At 43.1% G+C, this 23695-nt stretch overlaps 1 protein-coding gene across 1 annotated transcript in view; it reads right to left on the bottom strand.

Moving 5' to 3' along the window:
- The window catches only part of LOC309560523 (UAP56-interacting factor-like), a 76927-nt gene that overhangs the window by 29894 nt on the left and 23338 nt on the right, over positions 1 to 23695 (bottom strand). Inside the window, exons 2-3 of the mRNA XM_082264154.1 lie at positions 8528 to 8659; positions 6434 to 6576 (exon numbers count right to left, since the gene is read on the bottom strand). Of these exons, the coding sequence (XP_082120280.1) occupies positions 6434 to 6576; positions 8528 to 8659 (275 nt within the window). The remainder of the gene's footprint in view (positions 1 to 6433; positions 6577 to 8527; positions 8660 to 23695) is intronic.

Raw genomic sequence — 23695 nt, 5'->3', positions numbered from 1 at the left:
AGAAAAGATAAAAAAAATTCTAATTTTCCCGAAACTTGTGGCAAAATATAAAATATTCCATAGATTCAACTCGCTATCAGCAAATAGCTTGGGGTGTCTACTTTCTAAAAAGGGGTAATTTGGGGGGTGTTTGAACTGTCCTGGCATTTTATGCCCAATATTAGAAGCTTATGCCACACATCACCCACTCTTCTAACCACTTGAAGACCAAGCCTTTTCTGACACTTTTTGTTTACATGAAAAAATATTTTTATTTTACTAGAAAATTACTTTTAACTCCTAAATATTATACATTTTTTTAAAGCAGAGGCCTTGAGAAACAAAATGGTGGGTGTTGCAATTCTTTTTATCACACAGCATTTGCGCAGAGATTTTACAAACGCAATTTTTTGGGAAAAAAAAACTTTTTAAAGATTGTTGCACAAATACACTATATATTGCCCAATTGTTTGGTAAAATATATAAGATGATCTTATGCCAAGTAAATAGATACCAAATGTGACATGCTTTAAAATTGAGCACGCTCGTGCAGCAGCGACAAACTACGTACATTTTTAAAAGCCTTTAAAAGCCTTTACAGGTTACCGCTTTAGATTTACAGAGGAGGTCTACTGCAAGAATTATTGACCTCACATGCAAAGTGCAATTGCTGTTTCCATATGACACCAGACCAATGCTTGTGTTCACCTGTGCCTTGTGTTCGCACAAACATGGGAAACAGGGGTGCTTGACTTTTTTTTATTATTATTATTATTTATTTTGCTTTTTTATTTTATTTTGACACCTTCCCTTTCATTTTTATTATAATTTTTATTGTTATCACAATAGCAATAAGTAGTGAAAGGTACTAGTTTTTTAAAAAAAAAACTGGGGTCTATTAAACTCTAGATCTCTCCTCTGCCCTTAAAGCATTTGACCACACCAAGATTGGTGTAATAAGATGCTTTCCCAATTTCCCAATCGCGCTGTTTATATCTGGCGAAACTGAAGTCGTGAAATTTTCACGACTTTGGTATCTTAGGCCATAGAGCTGATTGGAGCCATTCTGGTCTCCAATCAGCTCTATGGTCAGCTGACGGAACCACCAGCTGCAGTCTCGGGTTACCCGGTGGGACAGAAGAGCCCGAGAAAGCTGGAAGGTGGCGGGAGGGGGCAAAAGGGGGCGGGAGTCCCCTCCCACTGCTTGTAAAAGCAGTCTAGTGGCTAATTAGTCGCTAGGATTGCTTTTACATGAAAGCCGACCGCTGACTGTAAAAAGTGATACCAAGATGATGCCTAAATCTGCAGATATGACCACTCAAAGTCCAGCGACGTACCAGTACGTTGCTGGTCCTTGTTGGGCATATATTGTAAGGTTCTTTTTTTTTTTCCTGCAGCCTGTGGGTTGAACGAGAAAAGAGAACCTAACAGATTCCTCCATTTACATCGATCTATGTGAATGAAGAAATCTCTGCCAGAAAGTGTGTGGTTTGCCAACCATTAGACCTCCCAGCACCCACCCACTTCTAATGATGGGCATACATGCAATGTTTTTTTTTTTTTCGTTCAGCCAATGGGCTGAACAAAAAAAAAAAAAAAGCACATAACAGATTCCTCCAGTCACATCGATCGAATAATAAGCCAATAAATTTACAGGTACCTAGTGTGACTCACAGGTAAAAAAGCATCTGGTTGGCCTGGACCTGATGACAGATCGGTTTTGAACTGATATAGCACATTGTGGGGACTGCAGGCATGTGCGGGCATGCCCCCAACCCCCGCACCCGACTGACATACAGTTACCGGTTAATCCCATAGAAAATATGTGGGGGGAGCTGAAGGTTCAATTTACCAAGCATCAGCCTCAAAATCCTAATGACTTGGAGAGGATCTGCAAAGAGGAGTGGGACAAAATCCCTCCTGAGATGTGTGCAAACCTGGTAGCCAACTACAAGAAACGTCTGATCTCTGTGATTGCCAATAAGGGTTTTGCCATCGAGTAGTAAGTCATGTTTTGCGAAGGGGTGCCAATACTTAATTCACTCATTAAAATGCAAATCAGTTTATAACTTTTTTGAAATGCGTTTTTCTGGATATTTTTGTTGTTATTCTGTTTCTCACTGTTAAAATAAACCTACCATTAAAGTTATAGACTGATCAAATACTTTTTTCCCCTCACTGTATATGATGGCAACAGTTTGTGCAGAGATTTACAAAAAAAAAAAAAAAGAAAGTAGGCAGTACTGTTACAATACAATTCAATACAAAAACTTTAGATGGCCCTGCTCATGAAATATATATAATCATCTAAAAATATACCTACATTTAAATAGAGGGCAGGAAGTTGCAAATTATTCACAGAAGAGACTGTCTAATCTAGACCTTGCTGCTCTGTTAAAGCACTGCAGTAAAAAAAAAAAAAAAAAAAAAGGACCTTTCCCCTGTAAGGCAATTGCATACTGTGCTAGTATGCATTGCATACTAGCCCATTATGAAATACTTACCTTACAATGAAGCCCTCCAGTGGAGCGATTTCACCGATGACAGCCCCCAAAACTGATATCCAAGGACGTAATATTAACCCCCAGCACTGGTGGCAGTGGACATAATAATAACCCCCCCAGCACTAGTGGTGGTGGATGCAATTAGAAACCCCACTACTGGTGTCGAAGTCGCGGTGCGAAGTAGCATCGCATGTATGTGAACGGGGGCTTACACCAATGAATTGTACTTGGAAAACATTTACATAAGAAATGCATAAATATGGTCATAACAATACATATATGTACAGAAAATGCATGTAAGCAACAGGATTACCCAAACGCATTTTAAAGCATGTATTGCTTCTTCTTCAGGGACATATTGTGCATACAATCTATACTCTGGATTGATAATGCATTCCACATTCACATAAATGGTAAAAACGGGAAAGTCTCAGAACATTAACCCATCAAGTCTAAGTATGACACCAAAGATGTATCTGTTGTCAGAAACAACTGTAGTTGTCTAAGCGGGAGAAAAATATTGTGGCCCGGGCCTGCAACAAATGACAACTGAGGCCACAAAGTTGGACTCGCTAGTATGTCCCGACAGTGTAAACACATATCCGGCCAGTGTCCTCAGCAAAGGACAGTGTCTACCCCCTTGGGATTAACCGGTAACTGTATGTCAGTCGGGTGCGGGCGTTGGGGGCATGCCCGCGTGCACCTGCTGTCCCCGCAATGTGCTTATTCGGTTCAAAACCAATCTGTCATTAGGTCCAGGCCAATGATTTGTGGCCTGGACATGGTGATCAGTTTTGACCAATTGCAGAACATCCTGTCCTTGTGTAATGTAAACGCAGGTACAGGAAATTATGCAATCTTTTCTACTGGAGCCCTTTTCAATTCCAGCGTGAGAGGAGAGAACATCAACTGTGAGTACACAAGCACTACACTGACACCAGTACACATAGGCACAAATCTAACCCCCTGATCACCCCCCAGTTAACCCTTTCTCTCCCTGACACTATATATAGTATACAGATAATTTACTGATCACTGTATTACCGTCACTTGGGATGTAAGTTAGTGTGAGCGGCAGTTAGTGGTAGTTTAGTGACAGTCCCAGATAGGTTTAGGGTACCCGCCATATATCCCCTAATAAGATTCAACCCCCTGATCACCCCCAGTTAACCCCTTCATTGCCCTGTCACAGTGTCACTATTCTAATGTAAAGATCTTTTTTGTGATCACTGTATTAGTGTCACAGGTGACGTCAGTTAGCGTTAAAGTTAGTTAGCATCAATCCAGGACAGAGTCAGATTGCGCGCCTGCATATTTAGTAATACACTTTAACCCATTGTTGCCTGACCGGGCCACAATATATTTCACCCGCTTAGACAACTACAGTTGTTTCTGACCACAGATACATCTTTGGTGTCAAATTTAGACTTGATGGGCAAATGTTCTGAGACTTTGTTTTTACCATTTATGGTATTACATTTCATTGGTGTAAACCTTTTATTATCATAACCCCTCCCCTTTTTTGTATAAATAAACTTTCATAATTTAATATTTCAGTATTGTACTATTAAGTGCCTGTAAATTCCCAAACCTTTAGGGGGAACTCTTTTGTCTGCATTAATATAGGGATGTGGCACACATTATAGATTAAAGGTCACCAAGACCATTTTCTTCATTATTTACAATAATAACCTCAAATATCTAAGGCAGGAGTCTTCAAACGATGGCACTCTAGTTGTTTAGGAACTACAATTACGTGCCTAGTCATGTCTGTGAATGTCAGAGTTTTACAATGCCTCATGGGATGTATAGTTCTGCAACAGCTGAAGGGCCTTAGTTTAAGGATCCCTGATCTAAGGGCTCATTCACAAGTGAGGTTGGGGGGCAGCACAACCCTGCCACACCCAGCATTTTGCCAGTCCAGGCTTATCTTTATTACTGAAGGTTGTTTGTTGGTATTAGGAGAACGGCCATCTTAACCGCATCATGGGCCCCAGGGCAAAGTAATGCACTACGGCCCCTACAAGCTTGCCCCAATTTATGCACCTACTTTCAAGAAATAAAGTATAAATAGTTGATATATCTGAACATATATTTCTTAGTACTTTCAATAACATTTTTTTAAATATTAGGAAAACATACCATAAATCAAAAAACACAAGTAGAAACCAGCGTTCCTCATCCTTCCTTAACCTGCATTTTTTTTTCCAGTGGTCTTTCACATTGGTGGCTGGAGGGAAAAAAATCATGCAGCTGAGCTGTGGTTTTACTACTCCCCTTTATGTTATATTTACATCAGATTCAGAGGGACTGTGGTGGGTGGCTATTCCAGCACAGTCACACAGCATTACAAATGCCTTGTCTCTAGTATGTCCAGTTCACACCACTGTTTTGCAGTGGTGCATGCTGAAAAAAAGTACTGAATGCATTTCTGCGCAGCACAGTGAAAGACTATCCCCCACCTTGTACCACACAGTGGCCAATTGAACTTCATAAAATGTCAGTGTGATATTTCAATAAAGTTTGTTTAAAAAAAACAAAACAGTACAATGCACTACAATCTACACTGCACTGATACTGTACAGCATGTTATAATGCAGCAACAGGGATGAATTAACCCTTAGCTGACAGGGCAGCAGCTACGGGTGAACACATGATGCAGCCATGATGCTTTGCTTCGTGACTGCTGCAAGAATTATAGACCCCAGTTGCACTTGGCAGGCACTACTGCTCTACAAACTCAACCTATTCAAATAAAAGGGTATGCACTGCAACTTAACAGCAACCAGGTGGAATGCACTTGGTTGTGGTGGGGGTGATGCATTTAGGGCGTTAAAACAAATGGTGAGGAGGCGACATATTGCTTCTCCACTGCCTGTCAAACGCCTGATTGCTTTTCAGAGGAGTGGCATTCTTTTTCAATCAGAGACTCAGAACAGCAGAGGAAGGGACATCTGCAGTTGTCAAGGTGGGGGGTTGGTGTTTGGACTTACCAATTTTGCAGCCTGTAGTGTGTGTACTCTAATTTGCCACATGCTGCCCACTTTCCCATACACGCAAAAAACACATTGCTGTGCATGTGCACATCAGGGAGTATGGGCTGCCGGGACAGGCACAGCAGGGATTGGATAGAACACAAGGAGGTGAGGCAAAATCATCGGCCTCCTCAGCACAGTGAGCTGTTCACTCCGAATCCTGTCTCTCAATATCGCACTCACAGGATTTGTGTGGGTGAGATATTGAGTAATAGAATTGGCACAGACAGCACAGTGTGGGCACCCACTCCCAGCCAAGGACTCCCAGCAGGGTGGCGGGTGGGGGCAGAGCCACAGCAACCCCCGCTAGGACGGGCAATGATAAGTTGACAATTTGGAGATCATAGCAGGCAGCAGATGCCGTTGCCCGCTGCTACCAAAACTACAGTTAAAATCACTTCTCAGCACTGCCAGCAGCATTCACCTAGATGCAAGGATCCCGAGCTGGCCCTCATGGGGCCCCAGTTTGTGGGCAGCATTGGCTCAAGGGGCAGCTGCTTTGTGCCCCACAACTATGACTGGGGCAGCTGCCCCTTTTGTCCAATGGTAAAGATGGCCCTGATAGGGAGGTGTTAATTGATGTACATGTGTAGGTGGCTGCAGTGTGTAACGGTGCTACTTGTTGCAGGTTCACATTGGGCCCAACTTATGTTTTTGAACACTGGCCCACTGCATTCTGAAAATGCCCTTGCTCGAACCTTTACCCTGATCCAAGACGGTTGCTGCCAGAACAAGCCACAGTCCAGAACTAGGCATTGCAAATTGGAACTGTTTTACAGATCTGCTATCAAGAGTGTCAGCAAATTTCAGTCATCCACCACCCTTTGTGTAAAAATGTAGTTGCACCCTAAGTTAATAAAACTGAAAGTAACTGAGCTAGCTTTCCCAAAGCCAAGAAAAGAAAAACGAAATTACCGGTGTATTTGGCCTGTGAAGTGGACTCACACCATTGAAGGTTGCTGCGGCTCTTTGCCGTGTAACTGGTCCAAAGGATGCATTTCTTATATTGACACGAGAAAATCTTTGTTGTTTAAAACCAGGCTTTGGTCTGCCAGGCCCTAGGAAATAAAGCACAGGTTAAGCATTTATGGTTCTGCCAAAGTTAGAAATAAAAAAATCCATCAATGTGCTTACTGTGTATTTTCTATGGCCAGTCAGATTTTATTCTGATAAGGAGAGGATGGGAAATACTGCTCCTCATTTTGAACTCTAGGACCCCAGGAGCACATACAGTTAGGTCCATAAACACTATATTTGGACACAGGCACAATTTTGATACTTTTGGCTCTGTGTGCCACCAGAATAAAATTAAAATGAAACAATCCAAATTAATTTGAAGTGCAAACTTTCAGCTTCTCATTCAAGGGTTTGAGTATAATTATCAAGTACAAATTTTAGGAACTGCAACCATGTTAATACACAGTTCTCCCATTTTCAGGGGCTCAAATGTAAGTGGACAAATAAATGTAATCATAAATAAAATGTTAAGTTTTATTTTTTTGTTGAGAATCCTTTACTGGCAATGACTGCATGAAGTCTGGAACCCAAAGACTGGGTTTCCTCTTTTCTAAAGCTTTGCCAGGCTCTAACTGCAGCTGTCTTCAGTTGTTCTTTGTTTGTGGGTCTTTCTGCCTTTAGTTTTGCCTTTAGCAAGTGAAATGTATGCTCAATTGAGTTGAGATCAGGCGATTGACTCAGCCATTGCAGAATATTCTACTTCTTTTCCTTCAAACAGTCCTAGGTTGCTTTTGTAGTGTGTTTTTGATCATTGTCCATCTGTACTGTGAAGCGCCATCTTATAAACTTTACTGCATTTGGCTGAATCCCGGCTGACAGTATATCTCTAAACACTGCAGAATTTATCCAGCTGCTTCTGTCTTCTGTCACATATCAATAAACACCAATAACCCAGGGCCACTGGAAGCCATGCATACCCATGCCACCACACTGCCTGCACCATGTTTTACAGATGGTGTTGTATGCTTTGGATCATGAGCTGTTCCAAGCCTTCTCCACACTTTTTTCTTCCCGCCATTCTGGTATAGCTTAATTCTAGTTTCATCCATCCAAAGAATGCTTTTCTCAGAACTGGCCTGGCTTTTTTAGATGTTCTTTTGGAAAAGTCTAATCTAGTTTTTCTATTCTTCAGGCTTATGAATGGTTTTCACCTTTTTGTGAACTCTCTGTATTTGCTCTTGTGAAATCTTCTCTTGATTGTAGACTTTGACAATATCATACCCACCTCCTAGAGAGTGTCCTTCTCTTGTCTTTCCTCAGAATGTACCAAGCTGTTGATTTTGCCACTCCTAGTGTTACTGCTATCTATCTCTGATGGATTTGTTTCATTTTCGAAGCCTTACAATGGCCTGTTTCACTTGCATGGACAGCTCCTTTGAACGTATGATGTAGGTTCACAGCAGTAGATTGCAAATGCAAACACCATGCTTAGAATAAACTCAAGACCTTTTACCTGCTTAATTGATGAAGAAATAACAAAGGAATAGCCCACACCTGGCCATGAAACAGCTTTTGATTCAATTGCCCAATTACTTTTGGTCCCTTGAAAAAGGGGGGGTGGCTTATTCTTAAGAGCTGTAATTTCTAAACCCTTTCTCCAATTTGGATGTACATACCCTCAAATTAAACCTGAGAGTGTGCACTTTCAGCCCATATCCATTGTATAACTATAGCTTGAATATGTTTTAGTAAATACCTGAAAAAATCTAAAATTGTGCCTGTGTCTAAATATATATGGTCCTAACTGTATACTGTACATATCACCCATCAGAGATCAGCAAATTGATTGACAGATCTGGAAAACTCAAGAAATCAATTTCTTTGCTAAGTCACACATTTTCATTTCACCTGACTTTATGGGCAAATTTGTCTGATCTGCAGAGAACCACGCAATATTTAGATTCAGGCAAAATCAAAAAGGAAAATGTTTTCAAAACTATTGCACTATTTTATTTAGAATACACATGAGATGCAGTTATACTTGATACACACCTTGTTGATTTCTTGGTGGAGCTCTAAAAAACCTCATATTTCTAAAATTTCTTCTTGTCCTTACTTCCTGACGAGCCTGGCTTGAGGATGGCTGAGTGTCCGATTCTTCTTTTTGAAGCTTAATGATGTCATCTAGGTGACAAAATATACATAAGTTGTCCAAATTTAAACCATAAAGAAATTGCACTATATTTAAATGGCACACTCAAATGTTACAGTATGCGTTTTTAAAGGTAAGCCTTGTCATGGGGCCAATTCGATTTTTTTCTGCATTTCTCATAGAGGTTTTGATGTTTCTACTCATCTTTATGCGTTTCAGATTTGGAGGTTACATTCACCATATGACGGATTTTGCATCTGTACATTGTTATAATGCATGTGTTCCTGCGCATTACCTGAACCCAAGTTAACACATGAACTATGGTGTTATTGTAAAGTGTATTTGGAGTGGTGCCCCAATGCACCTTGCAAATGTACCCTGATGAACACCTTAGGTCTCATTCACATGGGCACTAGGGCACATACAGCATTAATAAAGCTATTTTATATTCCCTTACATAGTTAATGTTACATTTGAAAATAAAGTAATATAAAAGAGGAAAAATAGTGAAAAAGTCCTTCAGACGATAAGTGCACCATCCATCACCAGAAAAAGTGTGTGATCCTGAGTGAATGCCTCCCACCTTACAAAATGCTTGCTTACCAGCTAATGGTGACCTCCTATTACAGAAGGTCAATCTCTCTTGTGGCTCAAAACCAAGCCAGGGCCTCTATCCATCCAGGGGGACTTTAAATTGAAGGGAAGGAAATCCGCCACTTTAAGGAGACTCGGTTATAAGAGGTCTCCAAAAAAGATACAAACTTGCCATATCATAAAATCCTTTAAACATTTATTCCATATAAAAACATTGCATTTACAAAAATAGACTTCCAAACACGCATAAAATATACAAGCCAGCCGTCTTCGTGTAGCAGTCCGTCCTTCCGAGAATTGCATATGCAATGACCCCAGCACACCGCTCCACCCAAGCGTGAATAAAGTGTTTGCTTACACATCTGGAGCCACCTGGAACTGCGTGCGGGCAACTTATGTTAGTGAATAGAGATGTAGTGGCCATATACCCCTGTACATCTAAGTTTGATAGATGTGCAGGGACGAGTTCATGATGCCAAACGCACTCTGTCTGCTTTTGAGGCTGTGCACCTTGCCCTGTGTATCTGTCAAACTGGGATGTGCAGTTTGTCCATAAAGCAGCTGCGTCACCCTTCACTAACATAGGTGGCCTGCACACAGCTCCAGGTATGTATGCTTCTATAATGAGTTAGACAAGAAAAAAATATTACCAACTTCCAATATAGGAGATCAGAGCAGGGAGATAAGTGGGAGATAAGTGTCACTTCATACAATATAGACAATTAAAAGTAAATCCAGCTTTATTGGTGCAATAAAAGACACAGAATGTTTAAACGCAGTCCATATCCTAAATATAGCAACAAGGTAATACAATTTTGGAGTCTAGTGGATCAACGCGTTTCACATGTGTACAGTGCTTCATCAGGATCCACTTGCCCTTGGTTCAGACTGATATGGAACATGTAACATATATCACAATCTATAACAAAGAATATATAACATCAGTCTAGACTATATTACAAAGATTAGGTATATACACTGCAGAGAGACAGAGGGCCAAAAATGGAAGAAAGTGGTTAAGAAAAAAGAAATGCACTTGTGTGAATGGGGCTTAATAGCCACCCTTAAAAACTAAACTGCAACCCACATTAGATTTCTTCTTGAAATGCATTTTCATGCAGTAAAATTCATTTCGTTTTTGTCTAGGAAAAGTAGTGTACATACAGTAAGCCCTAAGTGAAAATGTTTATGTGTTATTGGGCCCCCATTTAATATGTTCCAGTTTATTGAATGGCATTCTGTAGCAAACACTCATGTTTTTACTTACTGAAAACCATATTTATTTTATTCCGAAGTGGAAACAAATTATATGAATTTTGGTTGACGCTGTCATATTTGCAAAAAAAAAAATAGACAAACATAAATGAACAATACACTAAATTTTTAGAAAATCATGCTTCTTCAAATGCACATCAATGTAGACAAGGGGAAGGATCTCATTGAAGAGCTCTGTCATTTTTAATAATATGGTGGGTGAGGCGGATTCTTAAGGCACAGACTGCATAATGAATACGTGTCCTTGTTACTTCCTCCATCAAATAGACAGAAGAGTAATTACTGAGCACATTGACAGGATTCTTCTGAGAATGGCCAGTCAGTGAAAGCTGAAGAAGATTCTCCTGCTAGCAACTGCTGCTGTCAGACAAGGCCTGTGTCATTAAAGTGAGTGGGAGGACACAGCTGCTAATGGCCATGACCGGCTGTGTTGTATGCGATATGGTCCACAGCAGAATGAACATACTTAACCCGACGTGGCAGGAGAAGGCTAATGTGATGAGTAAACAACTCGGAAAAGCCTTGACACTAGTCATTGTACGTTTCTCTATTCTTTCTTTTTTTCGCACATTTAAGGTCAACTCTACTTAAAATGCTTCTGTTGTGAGTCAGCATTGGTTGGTTAAATCACCGGCTGTCTGTTTAAATCTCTTAAAGTGAACTTGTGCTTTATGCATGCAGTGCAATGCAACATATTCACTTTAAGCGACCATATTGCTATATTACTGCTTGCAGGAAAAGGCATACTATTAATAGAAAGAGCTTACCTTTGCTCCCACCTGTGCAGCTGAATGCTTCTCCACTGCTGAGAAATAGTCCCCCAAAATCCACTGGGAAACCAACACAAGTGGCAGAAATGGTACATTATATTACCAAAAGTACTGGGACGCTTGTCTTAACATGCACTTGAACTTTAATGGCATCTCCGTCTTAGTCTGTAGGGTTCAATATTGAGTTGGCTCACCCTTTGCAGCTATAACAGCTTCAACTCTTCTGGGAAGGCTGTCCACAAGATTTAGGAGTGTATCTATGGTAATGTTTGACCATTGTTCCAGAAGCGCATTTGTGAGGTCAGGCACTGATGTTGGACGAGACGGCCTGGCTGGATGTCTCCGCTTTAATTTATCCCAAAGGTGTTTAACTGGGTTGAGATTAGGCCTCTGTGCCGGCCAGTGAAGTTAATCCACCTGAAACTCGGTCATCCATGTCTTTATGGACCTTGCTTTGTGCACTGGTCCAAATAATTTGGTAGAGGTGGAATTATGGTGTAAGGGTTGTTTTTCAGGGGTTGGGCTTGGCCCCTTAGTTTCAGTGAAGGGAACTCTTAAAGTGATTGTAAAGTCTTGTACACATGTTATACTTACCTTCTCTGTGCAGTTGGTTTTGCACAGGGCAGCCCAGATCCTCCTCTTCTCTGGTCCCTCTTTGCTGCTCTTGGCCCTTCCCTCATGTTCAGTGCCCCTACAGGAAGCAGCCTGCTATGGGGGCACCCAAGCAAAGCTGCAGCTTTGTGTGTCCTTTGAGACACGGAGCTGCTGTTCGGGCCCCACACCTCTCTCCCCAGGTTGAAGATTGACAGAAGCAGGAGCCAATGGCACTGCTGCTGTGTCTCTGCCAATCAGGAGAGAGACTAGACGGCCGAGGGACTTATGGACATCGCTAGATAGAGATGGGGCCCAGGTAAGTATTCAGGGGGCTATCAGGTACCGGGTGCTGGAGGCCAATGGAGAGAGGGCTTCCCTTGCGGCTAAGTTCCAGACTCCCCTGGAGGTGAGATAGGAGGAGTTGGGCACAAAGTAGCACAGGTCACCTGGGGAGTTGCTTGCAGGAGGACTCAGGGATACTGCTGATGCACTAAGCAGGGGCTTCAGGCAGATGGCAAATGTGAGGTGTGACAGGTCTGTAGAATCACTGTTTAGAAGGATAGTCGGTGCAAGCCAGGATCAGGAGCCAGCTGGGTAACAGAGCAGACTAGTCAAGTGGGAGTCAAAAATCAAACACTATAAGCAGGCAGAAGGTATCCGTAAGACAAGCCAGGATCTAGGACTGGAGCAGACAAGAGACAGGTCAGGAACAAGCCAGGTCAGTAACTAAGGATCACGGGAGCAAGGAATCACAGGAACACAGGTAACAAGCTAAAGATCAATCAGCGACTTCAACCACTGGCAGACTTCCTTATAAAGGCCCATGTGAAGTGCTGGTGGAGATCCTGGGTTTTAGAGTCTTTCCCCTACTGTCGGTACCCTGATGGATGCTGGGTCCTAAAGTCCTTTTCCTGCTGTTGGTACCCTGACAGGGGCTGAGGGGGGCTGCTACACATAGAAAGCTTTTTATCCTAATGCATAGATAGCATTAAGATCAAAAAAACCTCTGCCTTTACAACTCCTTTAAGGCATCAGCATACCAAGACATTTTGGACAATTTCATGCTCCCAACTTTGTGGGAACACTTTGGGGATGGCCCCTTCCTGTTCTAACAAGACTGCACACCAGTGACCAAAAGAAAGGTCCACAAAGACATGGATGAGCGAGTTTTAGTGGAGAAACCTGACTGGCTTGCACTAACTCCTGACCTCAACCCGAAAGAACACTTTTGGGATGAATTAAAGCGGAGATTAGTCTTCTTGTCCACATCCGTGCCTGACCTCACAAATGCACTTCTGGAAGAATGGACGTTATCTCCTTGGACGAAACGCCGTTAGGTCACGGCATGCTGACGTCATCCCCAGAAGCGTATTGAGGGAGCGGATGCACTTTGCCGTCCGGCCGGCGGCTCCACATCCCTTTCGTGACTGTATCTACTACTTGCTTGTAAGTGCATTTCTTTTAATAATAAAGTGGTGTTTGAAGTTTTTACACTATTGGCGCCTTTCTCTTTGTCCGGGCTGGTCTGTTTCCATCCATTGGCAATACCCTGGTCACTGAGATCCTATATTGGCTACATCCACCGGCATCATTTGGGTCCCTGAGGTAACCTGTCTATACGTTGGGGGAGCGCATAGAGTGACTACATTTTTGTGCATCTTATCTGTGGTCTGGTAAGAGGCTTATGGTGTCTTTGGGTGTCACGCTGGTGATTAGATGTACATGGATTATATCTGAACTCTGCTGATCTTTTATCTCAATCTGGTAAGAGGCTGTACGTTCGGTGGTGGTTCTTCCTCCTTTCTCATCACTGGGATAGATATTTATGTGTGTGATACTTTTTTCTGGTAAGCAGCCTCACAATTGGTGACGGATACTCACACTTTATGTGGTGGAATTGATTTTGGATTATTTTCAAAACTTATTGTACGGTATCACGCTATGGAGTGTTCTTCTTCTTTTTTATATGATTTATGACACTTTCACATCGAGTATCCAACGCAGAAACTCCAGGCAATCAAGTCTCCTTGGCATATGAATTTCACCTTGGCATATGAATTTCGCAATTTTAAGTGCCTGTCTGGTAGGCACATTTCCTAAGGGACTTTAGATTGCTGTGTGTGCTGATCAAGATTTTCAACATTATTTCTTTATTCATCCACGTTCACAACTTGGGACATTTTTTTTTGTTGGACATTTATTTTGTTCTATATTATTTAGCGCGACTTATTGTATTTATATTGATTTGAGGGTGTGGTCACACTTGAAGTCGCTGCTTCACTAATTTCTTTGTCACCTTTAGCGCGGTTATTATCCCTTTTTTTCACAGCTTGTGTTGCCAGCCATTGTTCCATTGCACATACTGCCCTAAGCATCTATTCCACTCAATGCACTACCCTGCTGCAGCAGCAGCTTTTACCCTCTCATAGAAAAATACAGGTTGCTGGCAGCAGGACTGAAGAGTGCCCCTATGCCTTCTGAGAACTGAAATGCTGGGCATCTCATGCACTGGGGCCAAATGCCCAGTGTTCATGAGGCCTTAGCCTTACCGCGCCTATCCACCCCACCTATTTAATCACCTGCAGGAATAAAAAGAAGAAGCTCTACACATGAAAAAAGCAACAGGTTCACTTAACTGCTGTTCTCAGATGCACATTCGTCCTTCCATTGTTACCTCCCTGCTCTTCTCAGCCTACTGAGACTAAAAGGAAATACCTGGTACTTCTGAGTATGAAGATCATGTGAGTCATTCCCCTTTCTCCTACATGGCTGCACTAAAGCTTGATTATTGGCAAATCACAACCTAAAGCTTACACATAGCATATCTTCTTCATTATACTTCTGGCAGCCCAACAGAACAAGGTGAGGATATTGCTGCTGTATAATGTCATACATGGGTAAAATACAGTTTTACTTTAGTGCATTCATTTTTAATTCCAGACTTCTCCAGTGAGGCGCTAAGGAAGGTGCTGCCAGGGTCGGGCCAAGACAGAGGAAGAAGAGGCACCTGTTTTTGGCAACATGGTAATTGAGAAGAGCTGGGAACTCTCATGTGGGTAATTCTCATTGGAATTCCTAAAAGAAATAAAGAAGCCAGCATACGTTTAAACTATCCCAAATATACAATACTAAATTATCTGTAATGAGTAGAGCAGGTCTTTAGGTATTCATGAAAACGGAATCCAAATGAACATATGGCAAATATGTAAATCTGCCTGCATCTATGGGCACACTTGATACCCTCTTTGTATAATAGCCTATAGTGTGGTTCCATAACTTCAGCTTTAGGACACTGAGATGTTCTGACTGGTCAGCTTGAGATATCTGCCTATCATCAAACAAGTCATCAGAGAAGAGGGACCTGCCACAATTTGAAAAGGCTACACAAATATATAGGTCACTCAATAGTTCCACTTCTTAGAGCCTTGTGGATGCTAGAGGGCCAAATAACAGATTCTTCACCTTTACACACTTAGACATTGACATCAATGTAACCTTGAATGGCTTCAGATAATCATCATAACAGCACAACAGACCTTGAAGGCTCCATATATTCAGGACATATAATTTTTCTCTGTAGGACAAAAACACAGTCAACTTTTATATGAAAAATGGCCTCAGGGGTGAGAGATAGTACAAGATATGAAACAGTTGTTTAATGTTTCCTTAAAATGAAGAGAATAATATCCAGATGCATTAAGACCATTTTCAAACTCATGTTAAAGCACAAAGGACAAGACACCAGACTTTTTGGAATGTGCGTGTATTGGGGAATGTTTATATTTTTTACCTTTGTCCTTAACAATTGCTGTCCTTTTTCTTTGTTAAGATATTTCTATTTAATGTGTCTATGCCCTGCCCTCTGTTCTTAGAAATTGAAATGGCCCATTGAGGGTGAGTATATGTAAGCAATAGAACAAGCTATTTAGAAGTTGATTTGTGAAAGAATGAGACAGAATGTCATTGTACGTGTCTGAGCAAGAGGTAATCCAAAGTGACACCCCAAACAATGTACTGCAAAGCCTGTAATTCAATAAAGCAGAATGCAGCCAGTGTGTGTAATTGTACATGCATCAGGGTAATACATGTTGGGTAGTCGGGTAGAACACCGTGAATGCAATTTTTACATAATATACCAGTATATAAATGTATAAACTTTTTAGGCTACGTTCATAAAGGTACTCCTGTGTTTAGCTTTTTTAAACACAGCAGAAGCTATCTGGGAATGCCTCCCATATCACTTTTTACACACAGATTTAGCAATGTTTACAGTTCCTAATTGGATCCTGGGCACACAGAATTCTATTTTCTCCACATGAAGGTAAACTGACTGCATCTAAATGTGGGTAATCGCTGAGTTTATCCCACTGGCTGCCACCAACGCAAGGCTTAAGTCAACAGTGGGGGGGTTTTACACAGGCCTACTGTCAGTTTTCAGATAGAAGTTATCCAGTGGCTGTACAGCTGCCAGATATCTTCCACAAACCCCTGGAATTGGCACCAGAGGTGTATTTAGGTTTTGCGTTGCCCTAGGCCTGACTAAACTCTTGCACCCCTAACCTATGACTTACTTTGGCTGTTTAACCCTGATCGAGGATGGGCTATGTCCAGGGGACGAGCCTCACCCCCGATCGCCGCGCTGCGCGCAGTAGCGGGCCGCCTTCATATGACGTCGGCCCGGATAGGTAAAGCCTTCCTGCCGCCTTCATTTTACAATGAGGCGGTATGGAAGTGGTTAATCAATTAAACTGATTGTAAAGGCTATATATTTTTTATTACAATAACAAACATGGTATGGCCACAAACCTCCTCTTCTTGGGTCCCCATCTGTACTCCAGGCTCCTCCTCTTCTCTGTGTGCCCCCATAGGAAGCCACTTGCTATGGGGTCACATCTGCGGGCTCACTCCTGCATTTATTGACACACACAGTGTGGCTCAGTCCATCCCCCTGCTCTCTGCTTATAGGGTTTGACTGACAGCAGCAGGAGGCGAGGAAGAGAGGGGAGAGAAGGCCTAAAGCCTGGATAGTGCTGGATCACTGACAGGCTCAGGTAAGTGTTTGGTTGGGGGGGAGGGAAATAGTAGGATGTTTTTTACCTTAGGCCCCTTTCACACAGGGAGTCCGTCAGGCGGACTCCGTTTTTCTCAGTGGGGGGTCGATCCACCGATCCCCTGCTGAGCAGGCGGATGGCAGCTGTTTCTCTGTGCTGTGTGCGGAGACACAGCTGTCAGGTTCCGCTGTTCTCTATTGGGGGAATCGGATGGGAACTGACCGTCTGTCCATTCTCATCCGATCCGCTGGACGGATAGAAAATAGGGTTTCCATCCATCCAGATTTGACGGATCGGATCGGATTTCAGCGGACATGTCTCCGCTGACATCCGATGCCCCATAGAGATACATGAGGCATCCGTTCAGAGCCGCCAAAAAATTGGACAGGTGGATCTGAACGGTCCACCTGTGTGTAAAAAAACAAACATTTTATACAAACCTGCTCTGTTGCAGTGGATTTGTACGGAGCAACCCGGATCCTCCTCTTCTCTGGTCCCTCTTCGCTGCTCCTGGCCCCTCCCTCCTGTCGAGTGCCCCCCGAGCCGAGCCACAGCTCCCTGTGCCCATTGTGCTCTCTCCTGATTGGTTAGCTGACTTTAGAATGCATAGAATGCATTAAAATAAAAAAAATAAAAAACCTCCTGACTCTTTTAATGCAGGGAATGCATTAAGGTAAAAAACACACACACACACACACACATATAAGGACTTTAAAGTGGTTGTAAACCGCTGGCTTTTTATTTTTTTGTTTGTTTTTTTCGGACCTGCAAGGTAAAGGCATAATGTGCTAGCCTTGCATACTAGCACATTATGTGAAACTTAGCCGAAAACAAAGCCCTCCAGTGATGCAATGTCTTTTTTCCGGGTCCATAAACTCCAGCTGTGTGATTGGCCGTAGCCCCGATGACGTCACTCCCAGCGCATAACATCATGGGTTGCATGTAATATAAATATCTTCTAAACCAGGGGTCTCCAAACTTTCTAAACAAAGGACCAGAGTGTGGCCTGTAGGAGTAGAAAATGTCCTGGGATTAGTAACTACGCCCTGCCACTGGTGTCAGTGGAAGGAATAGTGCCTTGTCATTGGTGTTAGTGAGAGGAATAGTGTCCTGTCATTGGTGTTAGTTAGAGGAATAGTGTCCTGTCATTGGTGTTAGTGAGAGGAATAGTGTGCTGTCATTGGTGTTAGTGAGAGGAATAGTGTCCTGTCATTGATGTTAGTGAGAGGAATAGTGTCCTGTCATTGGTGTTAGTGAGAGGAATAGTGTGCTGTCATTGGTGTTAGTGAGAGGAATAGTGTGCTGTCATTGGTGTTAGTGAGAGGAATAGTGTCCTGTCATTGATGTTAGTGAGAGGAATAGTGTCCTGTCATTGGTGTTAGTGAGAGGAATAGTGTGCTGTCATTGGTGTTAGTGAGAGGAATAGTGTCCTGTCATTGATGTTAGTGAGAGGAATAGTGTGCTGTCATTGGTGTTAGTGAGAGGAATAGTGTGCTGTCATTGGTGTTAGTGAGAGGAATAGTGTCCTGTCATTGATGTTAGTGAGAGGAATAGTGTCCTGTCATTGGTGTTAGTGAGAGGAATAGTGTGCTGTCATTGGTGTTAGTGAGAGGAATAGTGTCCTGTCATTGGTGTTAGTGAGAGGAATAGTGTCCTGTCATTGGTGATAGTGAGAGGAATAGTGTCCTGTCATTGGTGTTAGTGAGAGGAATAGTGTCCTGTCATTGGTGTTAGTGAGAGGAATAGTGTCCTGTCATTGGTGTTAGTTAGAGGAATAGTGTCCTGTCATTGGTGTTAGTGAGAGGAATAGTGTCCTGTCATTGGTGTTAGTGAGAGGAATAGTGTCCTGTCATTGGTGTTAGTGAGAGGAATAGTGTCCTGTCATTGGTGTTAGTGAGAGGAATAGTGTCCTGTCATTGGTGTTAGTGAGAGGAATAGTGTCCTGTCATTGGTGTTAGTGAGAGGAATAGTGTCCTGTCATTGGTGTTAGTGAGAGGAATAGTGTCCTGTCATTGGTGTTAGTGAGAGGAATAGTGTCCTGTCATTGGTGTTAGTGAGAGGAATAGTGTCCTGTCATTGGTGTTAGTGAGAGGAATAGTGTCCTGTCATTGGTGTTAGTGAGAGGAATAGTGTTCTGTAATTGGTGTTAGTTAGAGGAATGGTGTCCCATCATTGGTGTCAGTGTAAGGAATAATGCCCCAAGAGCCGGTAAAAAGCAAGCAAAGGGCCGCATCTGGCCCTTGGACTGCGGTTTGGAGACCACTGTTCTAAACAGTACATGTTTAGGAGATATTTACAGTATCTACTGTATAGGTAAGCCTTATTAAGCCTTATTATAGGCTTACCTATAAGTACAAATTATGCCTTTGAGTTTACTTCCATTTTAGGTCTCAAAGAAGTATAATAAGTCAGATTTAGTCATGTCTAAACACAATCATAAAATCACAGCAAAGTCTCCTGAATATGTCATTGTCCTTCCTCTGTCACATATCAGAAATGACTTTTACTTCTGTCATGCTGATCAGCTTTAAAGAGGTTGTAAACCTCAGAATTTTTTTTTTTTTAAAGTACACCTGAAAGACAAACACATAATGAGCTAGTATGCATCGCATACTAGCTCATTATGATATACTTACCTTAGAACGAAGCCCCGAAGCGCCGACCGCTCACCTCTCCCATGGGTGACATGTTCTGTTACCTTTCTTCTGGGTTCGTGGCATCCAGCCATCTGATTGGCTGGACCTGCATGCGCGCGGAAGCCAATGATCACGGCACGGGGCTCTGAAGGAACGGCCGCTGGTGTCACTGGCTGCATTTAAGGTAAATATCTCCTAAACGGTACAAGTTTAGGAGATATTTACAATACCTATAGGTAAGTCTTATCATAGGCTTACCTATAGGTACAAGTTGCAGAGGAGGGTTTACTTCTTCTTTAATGCAGACCTGTGTATAAAATGACACTGAAGGTTTGAAACAGTGCTTCTTCCATTGCGGGTTAGAAAGTTGACACATTGTAGCAAGCTCAAAAATATACAGCATCTAGCTGTAAATAGCATATCAAAGCCTTTAATCTCTTTGAAGATGAATACATGCATGCTCTAGTTATGGCAGAATATTAAACAGCTACACAATGTATACAAAATGTCCTGATTCAGGTTTTAAGTTGTTTCACTGAAACACTTTCTTTGATCAGAAGTAAATGCTACAATATAAATACTTATGACAGCTTGCCTGTAAAATATATAAATGCTAGTAGCTCAAACATTTCTGATTAAAGTGGAGCTCTAGCTAACCCCCAACAAAAAAAAAATATTGTAGCTGCTGACTTTTAATATTAGGACACTTACCTGTCCAGAGTTCCCGTGATGTCGGCACCCCGGCTGATTTTTCAATCGTTTCTCGGGTGCTGCCGCCGCCATTCCTTGTAAGGAAAACTAGCAGTGAAGCCTTGTGGCTTTACAGCCAGCCCCCTACTGCGTATGCACAAACGCTACGCTTTGTGAATGGCATGGAGGCGGGGGCCAAACTTCCAGGGGACTTTGCGGTGGTAAAGTTCCCCAGAAGTGGGAGCGAGTACCTGTCAACCCCCCCCCCCCCCCCCCCAAAGGTGCTAAATGTGAAAGCAAAGAAGCGGAGTGGGTGGAGCACCATGATGAACTGAAATGCATGGTCTTTAAACCTGGCCTAGCAGGCTTAGAAGGACCAGTAATGGGGTCTTTTGTATAAACCAGCCCTCTCACTATAAAAGTAGGGGCGCAGAGCAGCCATAGTGTTATAGTAGATTTATATGTGTGTCTAAACCTCCCTTTTCTCTGAAGCCCCATCCATGTTGGGTTGTGCTTCAGGAGCTACTGATGCCTCCTCCCTGCCTGTTTAACCCCATTTTTGCTGTCAAATGCACCGCATCCACATGCATTGCACACGGTTGCAGGGTGCTTATGGAGCTTCCCCATTTGCTTCTGTGTGCAGTGTTTGGTGGGTTTGATGCTTGTCAATTACAACATATCATCAGGGCACAAGACTGCTGCTTATGTATATATTATATTTACTGCTAATATAATAACAGCAGTAAATATAATATATACAAAAGCAGCAGTCTTGTGTGATCCGATCCCCAATATTATATATCAGCAGTAAATATAATATATATACAAAAGCAGCAGGCTTGTGTGATCCCCAATATTATATATCAGCAGTAAATATAATATATATACAAAAGCAGCAGGCTTGTGTGATCCCCAATATTATATATCAGCAGTAAAAATAATATGTAATATTGGGGATCACACAAGCCTGCTGCTTTTGTATGTATATATATCAGCAGCAAATGTTAATATAAGCAGCAGTCTTGTGTGATCCCCAGCCCAGGCTGTTTCCCAATATTATATATCATCTGTAAATATTATATATATATATATATACACAATAGCAGCAGTCTTGTGTGACAGTAATAAGCGCCGGTTCACACTACCGCGACGCTACTTCCCGGGGCGACCTCCGAGATCGCGGTGCGAGCAGCGCGCCGCGACCTCGGAGCGGCCGCCACGGACTTCATAACATTGAAGTCTATGGCAGTCGCCTCCTGGTCGCCCCAAAGAAGCTCCGGACCCTTTTTCTAGGTCGGAGCGACTTGTGTCGCTCCTATTAGAACGGGTCCGCAGCTTCCCTATGGGAGGCGACCTGCGGCGACCTGTGAGGCGACCAGGTCGCCTCACAGGTCGCCCTAGTGTGAACCGAGGCTTAGAGAATTATTTTCTATTTTTTTTTCTTGGAGGGGCGCAAGTAAATGGTCTTACCTAGGCCCTAGGGCGCAGAATATTCTAGCACCGGCCCTGCATATGGGGTATACTTTGCTGCGCCCGCAGGATGTAAACTCCCCCGTCCAGCTTAAGGGAGGGTCACACGTCTAAATGAAGGATTGGCAAAGCTGACAAACTGCATAGGGAAAGATTAGGGTCAAAAACACTGTGCCTTTCTGTTCTTACTATTGTGGACATGTTTATCTTATTTTACTTTGTGTTTGATTTGCAGTGATTGTAAGAGCCCATTCAGACTAGCGTGACTTGTCAGGCGACTTGTCAGCCTGACAAGTCACGCTCGGTCGCGGTCCATTGAGTAGTACAGGACCCGTTCTAATAGGAGCGACACAAGTCGCTCCGACTTAGAAAAAGGGTCCTGTACTACTTTGGGGCGACCTCGGAGCGACTTGCATTGACTTCCATTATGTGAAGTCTCTGCAAGTCACTCCGAAGTCGTGGTGCACGGGACTGACAAGTCGCCTCCCCAAGTCGTGCAGAGTCGTGTCGCCCCAATGTGAACCGACTCTTAGCCCCCATTCACACTGGGGCGACCTGTCGCCGTAGGTCGCCTGGCATAGAGAAGCTGCGGATCCGTTCTAATAGGAGCGACACAAGTCGCTCCGACTTAGAAAAAGGGTCCGGAGCTTCTTTGGGGCGATCTGGAGCGACCTGCATTGACTTCAATGTTATGAAGTCCGTGCTGGCTGCTCCGAGGTCGCGGTGCAGGCAGCGCGGCGCGACCTGTGAGGTCGCCCCGGGAAGTCAGATCGCTCCAGTGTGAACGGGGCCTTAGGGGTTTTTTATTTATTTATTTATTTTTTAATAACAAACATGTCATACTTTCCTGCCCTGTGCAATGGTTTTGCAAACAGCAGCCCCGATCCCCCTCTTCCTGGCTCTGAGGAAGAGGCAAATCCTCGAAACCCATCAGCCTGCTAAACTTCTGGAATTCAATCTGTTATGTGATATGTTGTATTGTGGACCTGAAGCCGTTTATATGAAAAGTTGTAATGCATTTGTCAAATTGTGAGTTTAATGCTTACCCCCCCCCCCCCCTTTTTTTTTTTTTTTAATTAAGATTATTGTTGAGGATAATGCACTAGGCCTGTGCAACCTCTGTTTTGTTTTGTAATTTCAGTGACATTAGACTCCCCCAGTTTTATGAGGGCAGCAAGACGTGGCATATCCAGGCAAGGATGAGAATATAGACAATCACCACTTTGGGACCACTTTCAAGGGCAGGATATTTTGTGTACGTTATTTTCAAAGCAATGACAGGCTGACAGGAGCAGTAGTTGTTTGAATATCCAACAGCTACCTGCAGTTAGGGACAGATAATCTGTTCTAGATGTAATCTGTCTGCATCCAGGGCTGATCATCTTTCCCTAACCGCAGGTAACAGCTGCATGTGCGGATACATGCATATCGTGGCGGACAGTTGCAGATCCTGTCAGCCTGTCATTGCTTTAACGAATTGCCGACTGCCCGCCGCAGTTTTACTGCAGCAGGCTGGCTCGGCTGCGCTGGCTTGGCGGCATGCTCCCGCCCCAACTAGGCAGCGGGGATGCCGATACACGGAGGCCGGCACCCGCGATTACCGCAGGGCACCCGCAATCACTCCCAGCTGAGAGAGAAGGACGGCCAGCTGTTGTAAACACAGCTGACCTTTCTCTCTGAAATTATCACAGAGCGCCTGTGATCCTTCTATATAGGATCACAGGTCTCTATGGTCATTTCACAAGCCCATCCCCCATACAGTTAGTAAAAACTCCCCTAGGCTCACACTTAACCCTTTGATCACCCCTAGGTTAACCTCTTCCCTGCCAGTGTAATTATTACAGTAACAGTGCATATTTTTAGCACTGATTACTGTAGTAATGTCACTGGTCCCCAGAAAAGTGTTAAAAATGTCAGTTAAGGGTCCGATCTGTCTGCCACAATGTCGCAGTCCCACTAATAATGGCAGATCACTGCCATTACTAGTA

This window comes from Pelophylax lessonae (assembly GCF_965119305.1).
Source record: "Pelophylax lessonae genome assembly, chromosome: 7".
NCBI lineage: Eukaryota > Metazoa > Chordata > Amphibia > Anura > Ranidae > Pelophylax > Pelophylax lessonae.
This window is presented reverse-complemented; position numbering and strand designations above follow the sequence as displayed.